At 44.1% G+C, this 16,774-nt stretch overlaps 3 protein-coding genes across 3 annotated transcripts; 2 read left to right on the top strand and 1 right to left on the bottom strand.

Annotated features, from left to right (window-relative positions):
- Positions 1-638: 638 nt before the first annotated feature.
- Positions 639-6,924, top strand: pdhb (pyruvate dehydrogenase E1 subunit beta). Its single transcript, XM_037491300.2, has 11 exons — positions 639-757; positions 839-898; positions 3,592-3,699; positions 4,029-4,091; positions 4,168-4,203; positions 4,491-4,681; positions 4,833-4,927; positions 5,049-5,159; positions 5,405-5,496; positions 5,598-5,739; positions 6,028-6,924. The coding sequence occupies exons 1-11, from the start codon at positions 719-721 to the stop codon at positions 6,171-6,173; spliced, it is 1,083 nt and encodes a 360-aa protein (XP_037347197.2). The 5' UTR covers positions 639-718; the 3' UTR covers positions 6,174-6,924.
- A 159-nt stretch (positions 6,925-7,083) lies between these two features.
- Positions 7,084-11,102, bottom strand: LOC119230212 (uncharacterized). Its single transcript, XM_037491297.2, has 5 exons — positions 10,316-11,102; positions 9,997-10,167; positions 9,683-9,861; positions 9,348-9,588; positions 7,084-9,154 (listed from the first exon to the last, which is right to left on the bottom strand). Exons 1-5 carry the CDS (start codon positions 10,805-10,807, stop codon positions 8,657-8,659), a joined length of 1,581 nt encoding a protein of 526 aa, XP_037347194.2. The 5' UTR covers positions 10,808-11,102; the 3' UTR covers positions 7,084-8,656.
- A 446-nt stretch (positions 11,103-11,548) lies between these two features.
- On the top strand, positions 11,549-16,774 carry kctd6a (potassium channel tetramerization domain containing 6a). Its single transcript, XM_037491302.2, has 6 exons — positions 11,549-11,730; positions 13,676-13,775; positions 14,222-14,391; positions 14,909-15,161; positions 15,684-15,842; positions 15,959-16,774. The coding sequence occupies exons 2-6, from the start codon at positions 13,773-13,775 to the stop codon at positions 16,067-16,069; spliced, it is 696 nt and encodes a 231-aa protein (XP_037347199.1). The 5' UTR covers positions 11,549-11,730; positions 13,676-13,772; the 3' UTR covers positions 16,070-16,774.

Genomic DNA, 16,774 nt, shown 5'->3' with positions numbered 1-16,774 from the left:
TTGGTGATTAAATACTGTACTTTGTTTTTGCACAGTTCATTTGGCGCGCCTGGCCCAGGGACACAATCCAGGTTACTGGAAGGGTGAAGGTAGTCTTGCACGAGGAAAGGACAGGGCAAGAAAGTGAAAATATCATGCCACCAGAAAAAAACCTAATGAAATATACAAAATGAAAGAAACTGAACAAGTTGGTTATTTACAGACAAACATTTAGCCTAACGATACGGGTGATAGAAACAAATATTCAGTAAATGTCCAGATGAACTATTTTTATCCACTATGTTGGACATTGTTCATCAAGTAGTTGTTCATCAAGTAGTTGAACGAGAAATAAATGCATGAAGCAAGAATTATAATCCTTAAAAATATTTAATTGTATGAAAATATTTACCATCTCCTGTTGTCACACTGTATCTGATTTATTTAATGTCCCACATTCATTTGTTTTGTCCTGTGACTTTCACATTTTTTGTTTACCCAATTTGATTTATTATTAATCCTGCATCTTTGGTCTTCCATACTTAATGACAGAGAGGTGTCCTTGGATTCTTTTTTTCACTCTCGGTGTTCCTCCCGCCTCCATCTCAGCTGAATCGTTGTGATTGGCTCATTCTTTATGACAGATTCCGCTCGACTTCCGAACTGCATATCTGATTGGTTGAAACGTCCTGACCTACGTACAGTCCCCGCCTTCTCTCTGCCAGAGGACAGATTGAACATGGCGGCCTCCGTAAGATGCTTTCTCCGCTCAGGAAAGGTATGACATTATTCGTAAACGTTTACTCTGAGTTTATAGACTAATAGCATCAGTAATGGTGTCTCTCTGTCTTCTCTACAGAATGCCGTTTCCACTCTGGGGCAGCGAGGATTTCATAAGAGTGCCCCGGCTTCTGCGCAGGTCAGTGCTAACAGCTAAGTTAGCATGCTAGCTTTAGCTTCTGCTAACACTCTTGCTGTCTCTTGGTTTTATGCCGTTTTATTGACAACATTTAGGTGACAGTTGTTATTGTCAGTAGTTTCAGAGTTTCACCTCCTCTATCTTTATGCTTAATGGTATCACCGTCACCGAGCCAAGATGTCACATCATTATCTGTAACTTTGCTGCCTTTCTGCCCTTGTGCTGCTCTGACATACGAATTGGTGTAGTTAAAGTTAAATTCTCTTAAAACAGAATTGGCATCCTAATTACTCTTTTATTAACATTAAGATTTAGAAAGTTGTAAAGGTTTATTCAGTATGGTTGAACTTCACATTTTTGGTATGGAAGTAAATCTGTGCCATCGGGGGTTGAAATAAAAAGTTGATTGAATTTCTAGCACTGAATATTTATGCATTGAAATTATGTACCTGAATGTTTTTCAACATTAAAACACCGCAAAAAAATTCAACCTAAAAAAAAAAAATGTTGAAATATTCGAAATGGAGGCTACAATATTCAACCGCAAAAAATTCAACCTTGGCACACCAATATGCGGAGGCTACAATATTCAACCCAAATAAATTCAACCTTGGCACACCAACATCCGGGACACTAAGGAGGAGCAATCGATTCTAGATTCAAGATCAGTAGCGTGCGTCAAGCTAAAGGAGCGAGCACCCAAAACACCTTCGGCTTCGGATTGTATCCATGTCCAATAATAACGGGACTTTAACTCTTCTTCATGTCATCAGTGTGGTTTGTGTCTGTAAGATTCCGTAATAGACAGCTGACATTTGTACATTAACAGACTGTGTTGGACATGAACTAAGCGGAAGTTAAACGAGAGCGTACAGCCGCTCACAATACGCCTCTTCTTCTAGTTTTGAATTCATTTAATGATGCTGAGATCCTTCGACAAGCTGTTAGGAGTGATTGGCGGAGTTTTGAAAACCAGGAACGCGCTTGAAGAGGCAGATGAGCCGCTGTATCGTAGTGGGGGGGGGGGGGGGGGGGGCAGCGGCAGCGGCTTTAACGGAGCGCGCAGACGCATAAACCCGACAGGACATGCAGGAATAACCGCAGTAGCGTCGGTGGAAGGATCCTTTTTCACAGCGGCACAAGCCGATCTCAGTTGGGTATTAAGCGACATTCAAAGTCCACGTAACGTTAAATGAGTCTTCATGACCATGGGTAAACTTTATTGAGGATCTGGCACAACACAGCGACCTGCAAGTAGCGCAGAGTCTTACATAAAGGGATGTACGTCTTAATGCGAGGCTTTAGAATTTATCTCAAAGGGATCCTGTATTTGCTCGTAAAGTCTGAAACGAGAACCCATTTTTCAGTGACGGTGTTACGTGCCTACTGGTTTTTGAACTACTGGTTTGGCTACGGGTGCGTGTTTGTTTTCCCCCGGTGTTACGTGCCTACTGGTTTTTGAACCTAATGGTTTGGCTACGGGTGCGTGTTTGTTTCCCCCCGGCAGGCAGGTGTTGTCTGCCTCCGTCACTTGAGTCGTCACACATTTGCAAACATATTGTTCTGAAAATGTTCAAAAATGCATCCCATATCCATTGCAGCGATTACGATTGTATAAGTGAGCACTACGTCACTGCCACGTATGAAGAAATACATAAAAGAACATTTATTAAAAGTCCGCCACAACCGGGATTCGAACCGTGTCGCGCAAAATAACGTAGTGCCACAGAGCGGCTGTGCTACCCACTCGGCCAACCGAGCTTAATCGATTTCAGTTGATTTGTATAATTTAATAGAGTTGTATATCGTCAGTGGCAAGCAAACGTTTTGGTTTAGGGTGAACATTATATGTTCTTTTATGTATTTCTTCATACGTTGCCACACTGATGGCATGAAGAAGAGTTAAAGTCCCGTTATTATTGGACATGGATACAATCCGAAGCCGAAGGTGTTTTGGGTGCTCGCTCCTTCAGCTTGACGCACGCTACTGATCTTGAATCTAGAATCGATTGCTCCTCCTTAGTGTCCCGGATGTTGGTGTGCCAAGGTTGAATTTATTTGGGTTGAATATTGTAGCCTCCGCATATTGGTGTGCCAAGGTTGAATTTTTTGCGGTTGAATATTGTAGCCTCCATTTCGAATATTTCAACATTTTTTTTTTTTTAGGTTGAATTTTTTTGCGGTGTTTTAATGTTGAAAAACATTCAGGTACATAATTTCAATGCATAAATATTCAGTGCTAGAAATTCAATCAACTTTTTATTTCAACCCCCGATGGCACAGATTTACTTCCATATTTTGGAGTCAGTAGTTTGTGATGTTGAATTGTAATGACGTTTTCCAAATTAAACACACTGCAAAAAATAAACAAACATTCCACACGTTATTAACAAAGAGATGAAAGCTGATGCTGTGCAATCAAAACCCCCCAAATTATTCAGTTTACAGCCATATGAGCAAATCCAAACTTTGAAATCAAAAGTGATCTTTTGATGCAATAACAATCATTATTATTACTAATACTGTCAGAGCGCCCTTAATTGATCTACCAATACTGTACATAATGTAGAAATGAATGTTCAATAATAATAATAATCAATTCTGTAGAAAGCCGAATTAACTCGTAAACGGACCATAATCATCAGGATGGGTGATTCTTTACCGTCGGTACTGACCGCTGTGCTGGTTGTTAGATGATGGTCCGGGACGCCTTGAACCAGGCCATGGACGAGGAGCTGGAGAGGGACGAGCGGGTGTTCCTGTTGGGCGAGGAGGTGGCTCAGTACGACGGAGCCTACAAGGTGAGGGGCGGAGAGCGCGGGCGAGGGTTCATGGAGACGGTTCGGTGTTCTATCGAAACATCGCACTCGCCCGTCTAATCGTGTGGCTTGTTGTGGTCACTTCTCTGCTTCACGCCGAGGCTGTGACACACATATAGGGACGGTCTGCATTTAGGAGAAAAGTGTGATGAATAAACGTAGTGTTTTAAGGAAGCGTTTTGCACTCGGTGTCTGTCATTTTAGCCTGTTTGCTGAAAAACTACTAAGAAAACTACTGTTTATTTATGTCCATAATTTCGTTCATTAATAACAAATAAATAAATAAGAAAGTCAATCCTCCCTCTGTGCAGGTGAGCAGGGGTCTGTGGAAGAAGTACGGAGACAAACGCATCATCGACACTCCGATCACCGAGGTGAGACTCTCGACTCTGTGAATCAGCTTCATGACCCAAACAGCCGGTTAACGTCTCCTCTCCCTCTCTGGTGCAGATGGGCTTCACCGGCATCGCAGTGGGAGCCGCCATGGTGAGTCTGTGTCCGTTCCCATGGTAACACATCGACAGAACACACGTGAATCTGTAGCAGTAAAACAGCATTATCACGCGACATGCCAGCTGCTCATCAGATTGTGTTCTAATCGGTCTCACACTACGATGGCAGAGCCAGACATCTTGCCTGGTGTTGATGTGGGACAGGGTGGATCCGGAAGTCTCTGGGGAAGGATCCATGTCTCCTCTGTGGACTACGTTTCTATTTGTTTAAACCCCCCCCCAGCGGCTCTCGCTCACATTAAACGTCCTGTCCCCCTGCAGGCCGGCCTGAGACCCATCTGCGAGTTCATGACCTTTAACTTCTCCATGCAAGCCATCGACCAGGTCATCAACTCTGCTGCTAAGACCTGCTACATGTCGGCCGGCCGGCAGTCGGTGCCCATCGTCTTCAGGGGACCCAACGGAGCGTCGGCGGGCGTCGGCGCTCAGCACTCTCAGTGCTTCGCCGCGTGGTGCGTTCACTTTCACTTTCACCCTGTCCTTTCTGTCACTGTCTTCATAACGGACTTTTGTGCTTTTAATAAAACAAGTTAACAGCTGAGATGAAGGCAAGCAGTCAAAGTGCGTGGTGGCGGTTTCAGTGTGAATTCTTTCTGTCTGCAGGTACGCTCACTGTCCAGGTCTGAAAGTTGTGAGTCCCTGGAGCGCAGAAGATGCTAAAGGTCTCCTGAAATCCGCCATCAGAGACGACAACCCCGGTGAGACGAGCCGCCTCAGGGCGGCGCTTTGAACTCATCCCGCGGCGTGGGATGCGGTACGATTTTTGTTGTGCGTGGCAAGAAGTCAGTTTGCAGCTTCTCATAATTGTGTGTGTTGCAGTGGTGTTCCTGGAGAACGAGCTGATGTACGGCGTTCCCTTCGAGATGTCTGAGGAGTCGCAGTCCAAAGACTTCACGATTCCCATCGGCAAAGCCAAGGTCGAGAGGCAAGGTGAGACTCGCGATGTGATGAATGTGGCTTAGCTGCGGAAAATGCAATTGGAGGAAAAATCACTGGCGAAGTCAGGGGTTGACGTCGTTCGCGGTCACGTGACGGGCGCTTTACGTTTAACTTTCATAAATCAGATCCTACGAGGAGCAAAGGTTCCATTTGTTGATGAAATACAAAACAGAGCATGAAGATGTTTGAAGGAACTGCTTCTTCTAATTCTCTTCCTCCTCTCCCCCGCGTTTCAGGCACTCACGTCACGGTGGTCACTCACTCTCGGTACGTCAGTCACTGCCTCGACGCCGCCGCCGTCCTCGCCAAGGAGGGGGTCGAGTGCGAGGTAGAGGAAGGAACGCGCCTGTTCAAATCCCACACGGATGACTTAAGAAGAGTGGACAGCCGGTTAACTTCTTCCTGTGTGTGTGTGTGTGTGTGTGTCAGGTGATCAACCTGCGCACCATCCGCCCTCTGGACGTGGAGACCATCGAGGCCAGCGTGATGAAGACCAGCCACCTGGTGACGGTGGAGGGCGGCTGGCCTCAGTTTGGTGTCGGAGCGGAGATCTGCGCCATGGTCATGGAAGGTGAGAGTACGAGGCCTTCAGGGTCATTCTTTTGACCTGGGAAAGTCAAGGCTTCTCTTTTTCATCATTGAGACGTTCTGTGACGCAACTAAACTTTTGATTAAAATAAAAACCAATGTACATATGTAAAAGTTTGGTGCGTTGAATTATACTGGTATTTATTTGGCACACAAATCCAGTTTGAGTTTTTTTTAAACAATTTCAATGACTTAAATGATTATTCTTGATAATTCTAAACATAAACTTCCACTGAAATAGAACGCTTAACCTCCTGTTTGCGTTTTTCAGGTCCAGCCTTCAACTTCCTGGACGCTCCGGCCACCAGGGTGACGGGCGTCGACATCCCGATGCCGTACGCTAAGATCCTGGAGGACAACAGCCTGCCGCAGATCAAAGACATCATCGCCTCCATCAAGAAGACCCTCAACGTCTGAAACACACACACACAAACACGCACACACAGACGGTGGAAGCATTGTGCGGTAAAACATATGAACCAAGTGTAAATACAGCCAAACGGTTCCTTTAAGAAAAAAAGAACTCCTTATTGTAACGGTTTTTGCCAGATGTTGGTTCAATGAAGCGCACAACTTTATTTCAGCGTCTCTTGGTTAAATTTAATCTTTATCTAACAAGGAGAAGAAAAAAAAGAACTCCTTATTGTAACGGTTTTTGCCAGATGTTGGTTCAATGAAGCGCACAGCTGTGTATTGGCCGCCAGAGCGGGGGACACGCAGGGTTCAGTGGAGTCGCTGCCTCCATTAGTCCCGAAGACGGGGTGAACTCTGTGTGCGACGCTCTGGCTGCTCTGTCTCCTTTTTCTCCCCTTCAAAATAAAAGTGGCTGTATTCCTGTAGGCTTTTTTTCTGTTAATCCGGAGAGGTTTGGTAACAACAAAACCCCTTTGAGTTTGTTCCTGCGTGTTCTTGTATTTAGACTTGCAGGAGGATTCAAATGTGGTTTTTTTTAAAAATTCCGAGTAGTTTTGTTGTTAATAAACCCCCCTGTATATTTCTAACCACCAAAGGACACTGTACTGGGTGAGTGAAGTCCTCGCTGGGGAGGAGCGAGGCGGCCTGAGGGCTGGAGGTGCATCGCGGTTGGGGAATATTTATTGTAGCTGCAGCAGCTTTCCTTTGTTTTTGTAAGTTACTCTGTTACAGAAATAAAAACCTTTCACTGCTTCGCGCTGCTTTGTTCTTATATCTTAAATCCTGGAGTGAATTCTCCCAGTTAAGCCCTACACTGAAAAAACATTTCTCCCGATGCAGGAATTTTGTTCTAAGTCTGGATTCATTCTAAAAGCAAGCAAGCAAACAAACAAATCACCTAAAAGGAGGCAGGTAAAGCCGTAAACGTTTATTAACTATTAACAATCTTCATCAGACTTGTCTGTCCTCAACCCAAAACATTTAAAAAATAACTATTACAGCGTCTCTTGATTAAATTTCATCAAAAAAGTCAGAAGTCAGAAATCTGCAGTTTTACAATGAATGGAATTATTCAGTGAAGAAATGAAGAACAGGATTTTAAAGCACTTTTTATTTTAATGGAAAGAAACGATGTATCTGGTAGTAACTACGTTGCGCTCCATAAATCTGGAGACAAACTTCTTGAGCTGCTGCTGAGCTGTGACTAAAAGATTCTGCCACACAATCTATATTTTCTATATAACCACTGCCGGATTATGAAGTTCTTCCAATTAAATTATTAGTAAATGATGGACCATTAAAAATATCTTTAAAAATACATTCATGGTGTTCGAGATCAAAAAAAAGATTAATTTATCTATTGAATAATTTGCTTTTCTTAACATTGCTCTCATGCTGCGTTCATGTCCTGCTGGAGTTACCAGTTGTCGCCATGGTTACCGTTGTTACCAGTTGTCAGACTTGTAAATAGCAGTCAACTGTAAAAACAAAAGAAATACATGACTGGACCCTTTCAGAAGTAAGAATTCTTTGTTTCTGAAAGCGAGACATTTGGAAGCCTGTTTTAAAGGTTATTCTTTATAGTTTGTGTGATATATGTGCAATATTTTTAACCATAAGCCCAACGGGATTTCTGTAAAAAAAACAAAAACATTTACAAAATGCAGCTTCCTTCCAGTCAGGAACTCAAACCACGCTGTGTTCCTGTGACGTCATAAAGCTGATGAACTCTGACCTCTGAGAGCTGCAGATGTTACAAACAGAGCGGCCTCCTGCTGCTAATCTGTCACATATTTAAACGTCTAGCGGCGTAACACGTTGGCGACGTCTGTTTGGGGGTCTGCTCCTGGAGCCAAATATTTGGCTTCTTCTCCCCCTCGTACAACATTTCACCCTAAAAGGGTTGTGTTTATTTCAGTTGAATACCACAAGCATTTTGTACATTAGGAAGACAGTCAACCTCTTTCTGGAAAGATCAAATCATCGCTGTGAAAATCTTGCAAGAATTTCCACTTTACCCTATTTTTTCCCCTTTTATCTTAAATTAAATGAAGTGGTTATATATTTGCAGCAAATGTGGGATTTATTTCAGTAGTCACTCGTGTCTGAAATATTTGTACCAAACTGCGCAATAGCTGTTACCATCATGTGTGGAACAAAGGAGGAAGTTTGCGAATTTTGCGACTCAACCAACACAAGAGACTAATTTATCGGGGTCAAAAAACGATGCCGACCAATCAGCTATCAGCGTTGTCTCAGGGCACATGTTTGTGTTTCTTCATGTTTGTGAGGCTTTTCTGGAATCAAATGCACTCACTTCTACCTCAAAATGAAGCTTTTTTTTATTTGATGACAAAATATAAATTTAAAGTAAGTTTTCCTCCAGTTATTGTTCTCCAACTATTCCTAGAATCCTGTTCAGCATCAGATGACAGGACCTGTATCCTTCTCTGATTGGACGCGGGGCCCGTTGGGTCTATGCAGTCTCATGGAGCCGACAGGTCGGATCGACCAACCTCCGAGTGGCCCTTGAGAAGGCCGAGCCTCACCACCACCACGCGCCTCTTCTTCTGCTGCTGATCAAGCCCTCCATCCTCTTCCTCCTTCACCTTCACCATCCCTCTCTCCTTCCTCTTCCTCCCCCTCTTCTCCTCAACTGCTTGAACCTCCTCTGCCTCCTCCAGCATTTCGTCCTGCACTTCCTCCTCTTCCACCTCTTCCATATTGCCGTCGTCTTCCTCCTGATCCACCTCCTTCTCCCCTTCCTCGTCTTCCCCCTCCTCCTCCTCGTCCTCGTCCCCCTCCTTGTCATCGTCGTCTTCTTCTCCCTCTTCCTGATCCTCCTCTTCTTCTTCTTCCTCCTCCTCCTCCTCCTCCTCAACCACCACTTCCTCCTCCTCCTCAATATTGCCTTCGTCCACATACATCATATGTTCTTCCTTTATCTGCTCGAATAGAATCCTCTGTCGTCCGTTCAGTGTTTGCTGTTGGGAGCAAATCAAAGTTGGAACTACTTTTTCTCTCTCTACTATATTTACCAAAGTCTTGATGCTATTATATTTTGCACTATGTAAGTGTAACATAGTACTCACTACTTTATTGATAATAGATGTATATCATCGTTCTTTATACAATTTTGAACCATGCAGACACATGAAAAGCGCTTCTGATACTCACTGTCTTCTTGCCATTTTGGAGCTTGAACAGCACCGACCTGACGGTGTCTCTGGTCTGACACAGTCCCATGGTGTTGAGGATGTCCAGGGCGGGGCAGGAGCACCCCTGCATGCGGAGCTCTGCCCCAAGAGCGGCCTGCAGGAAGTTGTTCTTCCAGATGTTCCTGGTGAAGAGCGGGATGGAGAGCGCCAACACGACCCGGCGCGTCACAAGCGTCTCGGCCATCTCCTCCGACATCTGGCTGCCACACAAACAAACGGACGCTCATCATCGCCCGGCACACACGTGGTTACATTTGAACCCCAGAGGAGGTCATCAGCAGGACGCAGACTTACTGGCTGCTCTTGAAGAGAGAGTTAATGTCGGGGAACAGGGAGGTGAGGCAGGAGGTCACGAGGGGAGCTTTGTCCTGGGCCCAGCTCAGGCAGCGCCGCCAGGGGAAGGACGACAGCGGGTTCATGCTCGACACCTTCTGTTTGAAGGGACTGTCCGTGTGTCGAGTCAACGCCTTCATCTGCACCACCGCCGCCGGGGGGAGGAGGAGGGAGACAACGCATGCCAGGATTACACACCAGATTAAAAGACGCACCTGCCCTGAGATGTGTTCGTCCTGATTGACTCTTCAACCAGGAGGAGCTTCTGTCCTCACCTCTTGTTTCAATTGTTTGGTCCAGAACTCCATCATGTTCTTCCGGGCGCCTTTGCTGGACCACAGCATTTTGAAAGCTGCCTTGTAGCTGGACTTGCTCACCAGCATCGCTGCTTTGCTCTTCTTGCCCATGGTTCTCTTTTTCTTCTTCTTCTTGTCTTTCCCCTCCGGCTGTGCGAGGATCACCAACGTTAAAACCCGCCAACGCACTTAAAGCGACGCCACCGTATCGGCGTCGGACATGATGCGTTAACTGGTATATCATTAGTGCAACTTTCTGAATAGGACACCGTCACCGGTGTCACCGCGTGCCACTCACCTGTTGCACCGGCTTCAGCCAAACAGTGCGCTTGCTGCACTGCTTGCGTTTGCCGGTGTTCCTGATGACCTGGGCGCACGTCTCGCACAGGAAGGACCTGTCCTGCGCCGCGCTGTCCGGGAAAACCCAGTGCACCGTCTCCGGGTTGGTGAAGGTGAACACCGCCCTGCGGTTGAAGCCGCGGCCGCGCCGCTCGAACGCGACCTTGCAGGTGCAGCAGGTTGTGTCCTCCGGCTGCTTGTGACGCCGGGGGCCGCGTCGTCTCGCGGGGCTCTTGCGGGTGTCCCCTTCGGTCCGCGGCGGGACAGACGCCCCCGCGTCCGCCGTTGGGCTTTCTCGCGGGATGACTCCGCCGTCGGTAGCCGGGGTAACGGAGGGGGACGTCGCCTCGGTGGATGTCGAGTTATTGGCCGCGGCGTGGGCATAGTCGTGCTCCGCCGGACTAGTTTCATCAACTGCCCCCATGTTGGTGTCGGTGTCTTCGCTCGTCATGACAAACCAAGAGCCTCCGTCTTTCAGGCGAATTACGAAGAGAAGAGAAAAACTCTGGCAGCGGGCATCGCTGTTTCACGGAGGAGCAGGATAACGGGCTCAAGCTAACAGCGCCAGAATGCAAATTAATAAACAGGACTTCCGGCTTGATCTTTCGGGGTAAAACTAGAAGCTTTACGCCGAAAGTTAAGTAAAGTTTGATGAATAATATAACGCAAAGGAGACCGTTTTCGCCCAGGTGTAACCCAACCGGATGCGGCCACCATTAAACAAGGAAGTATCCGTGTTTATGGCAGGCGACAGGCTGATGGCGCCCCTGGTGGCCGGAGGTAAGTATTACATCTCTCTACTGTTCATTGAAAGGACCGGTGGTCTTCACCTGCTCAAATTATTATTTGGTTACGTCTGATATATCTTTTAGACTTTCATGTTCAGGAATCTATATTTTTGTGAAAACAATTGTTGTGTTTCAATATATACGAAAACTACCAGTAAGTTACGCCACAACACATATATTTAGGAAGACGTGGTATTTCTAAGAACCAGATTATTGGTAGAAATATGTACTTAATGAAATTAGTCAGCCCATATTGGAATCGTGTAAATTATAGATTTGTATTTTGTATTAATACTCTAGTACATTTAAATGTAATTTAATTTACTTGAATACATGTGATTCAATGAATGATTAGTATATGTGTATTAAATCACATGTATTCAAGTTGTGTGGCTGTGTATTGACAATAACGACTCTTATTTCACGAGCACTTATTTTGACAGGCCCCGCCGGAAGTCTACTAGTATTCGTTGGATGCGACACAGAACTATAACTGATGGATGAAATTATTTAGTTTAATTTAGCTAGTTAGGATTTTATCACTCTACCCGTGGGTCGTGTTGAAGCAGTGATTCAGCAGTTACCGGTAAGACCGCATAGATTCCACAGTCTTTTCTTTAGACCGATGTGACGTCTTTAACAGCCATCATGCTAACTAGCTAACAAGGTAACCGACGCTACACGGCAGCTAACGTTGAGACAGCAAGTGCCCATTCAATCCAACAATATTTAGCAAAAAATAGTTTAAAAACACCAGATTTAAATCACTGAATATGATCAGTGGAAAAGGAAACTCACTCTTATTTTTGATTTGGGTAAAAGCGCCAATAAAACAATGTAGAAATTAACAATAATAAGTCCTGTATTCAAAGATAATACATAAACATATATGCACTTTTTAAGAGATTACCAAAAGTAAAATGCTCCTCATTATGCAGTAATATATTAATATGAATCATTCTATTATTACCATTATTATTGTTGCCTCTGTGGATTTAATGTGAACTGCGTATCTAACAACAACGTAGTAACTTATTCAATAGTAATAACAAGGAATTCCTCGATCATATTTTGTATTAGGATTGTGAATCAGCAAATAAATCAGTGTTATTATCATTTAGTGTTGTGAAAAGTAACTATGTTTCCTCAGACATGTAGTGAAGCAAAAGTTCAAAGACGAAAAAATAGAAATAAAAGTGCCTTTGTTTATCGTGACCAGTGGAAGTATATTACCTATCTGTCGATCAATCAATCAATCAGCTGGCAAACTTTCTCTGCATCCATTACTGATGAGGGCCGCAGTAAAAATAAACCTTTATCGTGCAGATTTTAGTGTTTTCAACTTGGCGTCTTTCTGGATCAAGTGCTGTTTGCTACTCTCATTGGAAAAGAGTTGGCAATGTTTGGGCTGGGTTTTTGGTTTGGATAATTGCTAAATTGTAGCATACTCTTGCTAGTTTCTTAAGTTATCCACACCTAGCTTTATATTGGGTTGGTTCGACAAGTTCACGTTGTCTGCAATGTGTTCAATGACCCCAATGGGAGCAAACTGAGATGTAAATGTGAGTTACATTTTAAGTCAATCGGAGTTGAAAGTGTGAAAGACAATGTTTTTCCATGAATTGTTTTTTTGGGGCATTAATTACAGCTTCCCTATGTGTCGATTCAGAGATGTACCTCTTGAGAAGCACCTATTATAGCTTGTTTGATGAAAGCAACTTCTGCTGGAAACAATGTGGAAAAGTTGCAGGCTGGACCCAGAAGCTAAAAAACGTGACAGCACACGCACAGCTTTACTCGTCTTTATGGTAGTGGCTTAAAGCACATACCAATTGCAGTCAAGTTAAACCATCCCACATGACACCACTCGACCAATCAAGTCTTTGCATTCCAGGCGATGATATCGTCTCAATACTTGCAGACACACGAGAGAGATAGCGGCAAATTACAAATAAAAAGATGTTAGGGAGAAAAGAAAGATAGCAAAATTAGAGAAAAAAACGAGTGCGACGGAGCAAGCGAGAGAAAGAGAGGGTGAGAAAAATAAGGAAGAAATGGACAGCGACAGTAGAGCATTTCATCCAGAGTGGACGGACTCGTTTCTGTTCATACTTCCCACTGCAGCACTAAACCAGTGTCTCAGAACCCGTTGAAACGCCATCATGAAGCGCAATGAGCTGCTCCATGTGAGGAGAACGGCTCTGATGCATACATGCAGAAATGTTCACATTTCATTTAATTATTTTTTTAAATTGCAGCCCTACTTTAGTTAATTGATATTAATTAACATTAACATTATTTATATTTGCAGTCACACATATATGTTCAGTTTTGTTACGTTATTGTCAACGGAGTAGAATCGTACTGAGTTCCTTTGATTTTTTTAGTCGTGTATTGATTACATGCAGATGTTGATACAACTCTATTCCTCTATTTATTCACACTAGTAGTCACATACAGAAATTTTCTCTAACTGAACCGCTTCACATTTTAGTTGATCTCCGCGGCAACCATCTCACCTCTTGTTGCAGGTGTTGGAATAAACATTCTCAACAGTCTGACCCTGAAGAGGAACAACACATTCAGCCAGTCGAGGGGCTGCATATAAAGAATGGAGACCTGGGTCACATGGTATGTGGGTGTTACCGCTGTTACCTCTGTTAGCACAGTCTTGTTTCTTGGACTTTCAAATATCAGACGCAGTCCCCCAGGTTTCTCCTCAAAAGGGTCTTCTCTTTGCTTTAGCTCCGCGACGGGTCTAGTGGTTGTAGTTAGAAATGTGTAATGTCATTAAGACATGTAGTACCTTTAATGTGGATGGGTCACATCACAAACAAGTCTGCACAATTAAGTCAGTTTCTGTCCAAATAATTCTACATATCCTACATATAATTACATTATATAATTTTTTGTCATGAAATCTACATTTTATATTTCAATGTGGTCCATTTGGAAAAACAAACGGGCTGCATTATGTGTGATGTCATCACTTCTGTCACCCCTGCTGGACTCCAGAAATCCACCGTCCAAGTTCAAATCCACAGATGTGTCCTCACTGCTGTTCCTACCTTGTCCAGATGGGGGAGCTGGTGACTCTGAATGTGGGCGGCTGTGTGTACAGCACGTCTCTGTCCACGCTGCTGCGTTACCCTGACTCCATGCTGGGTGCCATGATCGGAGGAGACCTCCCCACGGCCAGGGACGCTCACGGAAACTACTTCATCGACCGCGACGGCCCGCTGTTCCGGTGAGCGAGCAGCTGATCAAACGGATTCACCCTTTTGCATAATTTCCATGACATCATCAGGTAGTGACAGGCGGGTTTTGCTCCTAATAGCCGGCTAACATTCTCTTTTATTTTTTGAGAGAGATTGAGACCATAAACCCATGTTTACAAAGGGAAAAAATCAAAAGAGAAGTTGAGTAATTTTGTCATAGACAGCCAGTGGAGTCGCCCCCCGGTGGTCAGTAGAGAGAATGCAAGTTTAAGAAACTTTGGCATTGGCTTCGTTTTCTGAAAAGTTGTTGCAGTAGTATTCAGAGATGATTTAGGTGTTTTTGTTTGATTCGCAGATAATATGAAAAATCGAAGACAAACAAAAAAGCCTTGTCCCCCCCCCCCCAATAAAGGGAGGAGGGTGATCAAATGTTGAGAACAAAGATGGAAGTTGGGCGTCAGAAAAACTGAAACAAACCTTACAGAATTCCATACAGAAAGCTCAGCTCAGTCGTGACTCATCCGGTCTTCTTTTCTGCTGCTTCAGCTACATCCTCAACTTCCTGCGGACGGCTGAGCTGACGCTGCCGTGCGACTTCAAGGAGGCCGAGCTGCTCAGGAAGGAGGCCGACTTTTATCAGATTGAGCCCCTGATTCAGTGTCTGGGAGACCCCAAACCCCTGCTGCCCTACCCCACTGATAGCTACGAGGAGGTGGTGGAGCTGTCCAGCACCAGGAAGCTGTCCAAGTACTCCAACCCCGTCGCAGTCATCATCACCCAGCTCACTATCACCACTAAGGTCTGTGTAGTAAATACAGCAAGTGCAGGAAGCGGCCAGGCTATTGACTGATGACCCTGAATGGTTGGACGTTAAGAGAGTTAAAGTTAATAATTATTTAATGTATGCACTGGTCAGGTTTAGGCATTGACCTTGAATGGTTAAATTAAGGCATTATCCTATGATGGTTAAGGTCAGGCATTATAATCTTAATGGTTCATTTTAAGAATTTTCCTGGGACATTTAAGTTTATGCATTGACCTTGAGCAGTTATGTTTAGGCACTGACCTTGAATGTTTAAATGTATCCAGTGGACTCTGTGGAAGAGAACTAAAGAATCACAAAAATCACCATTTCACTAATTAAAACATAGTAAAACAAATATAATATTCCATTCTTGCCAATAAATAAAACCCCTTAAATGTTACACACGGTTCCTTTGAGGTCAGGCATGGTCCTTAAATGCTCAAGGTCAGGATAGGATGCCGTTTTTAAGGTTCCATCTAGTAACAACCGGCAGTCACGTGACTCTTCTTTTTTTAGGTCCCTGCAGTGTTGGAGTCCATTTCCAGCAGTTTCACAAAGTGGAATAAACACATGATGGACACCAGAGACTTCCAGGTGTCCTTCACCTTCGGACCATGTGACCACCAACAGGAAGTCAGCCTGCGCGTCCATCTGCTGGACTTCATCTCCAAAGCTGTTTGTGTTTTTTTTTGCTTATACTTTTCACCACCGAAATAACAATAAAATGTAAATTCAAATATTCAAATAATGAGTATAATAACACTCAGTTTTGCCTCCATTTTTTTCCCTAGGGGTTCACGATACGCAACACACGTGTCCACCACATGAGCGAGCGGGCCAATGAGAACACGGTGGAACATCAGTGGACGTTCTGCCGACGGACACACAAAGCCAAGGAGTGACAGACGAAGACACGGAGGCTTGTTCCTCGTGGAAGTTTTATTTTTTAATCAAAAGGAGGTCCTTTTTTGGGGGATCGGGAGGTTTTTATCCTCAGAAAAACTTGAGCTTTTTGGATTAGTAAGCCAATAAGCCACATCAACTATCAAATATAGCAGCAATTTTCTGTTAAAAGATGTATCCAGAATTACATGAATGTCTACAACAGCTACACGTCGAGTGGCGGTGGCAAGCTTCTTAATGATTGAGAGCAACGCAGATATATTTATACATTGACAGGGTTAACACCTTGTTTTTGTTATGCTAAATGCTGGAGACAGGCAAAGAGGTCCTAGACCTGAGGGAAAAGTCAAGGCACTAACAATAGACGTCGGATTAGATTTAGGACTCGGCCGGAGGAATTCACACCTTCTGTCATACAAAGACAAATGGGATCAAAGAGAAGAGGTGCTCTGAGATTCTTTTGCTCCGATACTTCCCACACAGCTGGTTTTGTGGAACTTTCTCAGAATTAAAGTCATGATTAGCTTTAGACATTAATCTAATAAAACATCATGGAATCATTATATTTTACCATTACAGTATAGTACGTACGCATGTACTTACAGTCAGTTGTATGGTAGCTACATACTGTTTATCTGCCATATCAGCTGTATCACAAATCTTTTTAAAAATATTATTTTCAAATTAAACAATCTGGAACGTTA

This window comes from Pungitius pungitius, chromosome 8 (assembly GCF_949316345.1).
Source record: "Pungitius pungitius chromosome 8, fPunPun2.1, whole genome shotgun sequence".
Classification (NCBI taxonomy): Eukaryota; Metazoa; Chordata; class Actinopteri; order Perciformes; family Gasterosteidae; genus Pungitius; species Pungitius pungitius.
Note: the sequence above shows the minus strand (reverse complement) of the source record. Positions and strands in the feature narration are given on the sequence as shown.

Bases quoted from the DNA above. Each gene is read 5' to 3' on its own strand.
- kctd6a (XM_037491302.2), top strand. The intron at 14,392-14,908 runs GTGAGCGAGCAG...CTGCTGCTTCAG, and splicing joins CGCGACGGCCCGCTGTTCCG to CTACATCCTCAACTTCCTGC. The intron at 15,162-15,683 runs GTCTGTGTAGTA...TTCTTTTTTTAG, and splicing joins AGCTCACTATCACCACTAAG to GTCCCTGCAGTGTTGGAGTC.
- pdhb (XM_037491300.2), top strand. From the start codon at position 719: ATGGCGGCCTCCGTAAGATGCTTTCTCCGCTCAGGAAAG. The intron at 758-838 runs GTATGACATTAT...TCTTCTCTACAG, and splicing joins GCTTTCTCCGCTCAGGAAAG to AATGCCGTTTCCACTCTGGG. The intron at 4,092-4,167 runs GTGAGACTCTCG...TCTCTGGTGCAG, and splicing joins TCGACACTCCGATCACCGAG to ATGGGCTTCACCGGCATCGC.
- LOC119230212 (XM_037491297.2), bottom strand. From the start codon at position 10,807: ATGACGAGCGAAGACACCGACACCAACATGGGGGCAGTTGATGAAACT. The intron at 10,168-10,315 runs GTGAGTGGCACG...ATCCTCGCACAG, and splicing joins GGCTGAAGCCGGTGCAACAG to CCGGAGGGGAAAGACAAGAA. The intron at 9,155-9,347 runs GTGAGTATCAGA...TGCTCCCAACAG, and splicing joins TCCAAAATGGCAAGAAGACA to CAAACACTGAACGGACGACA.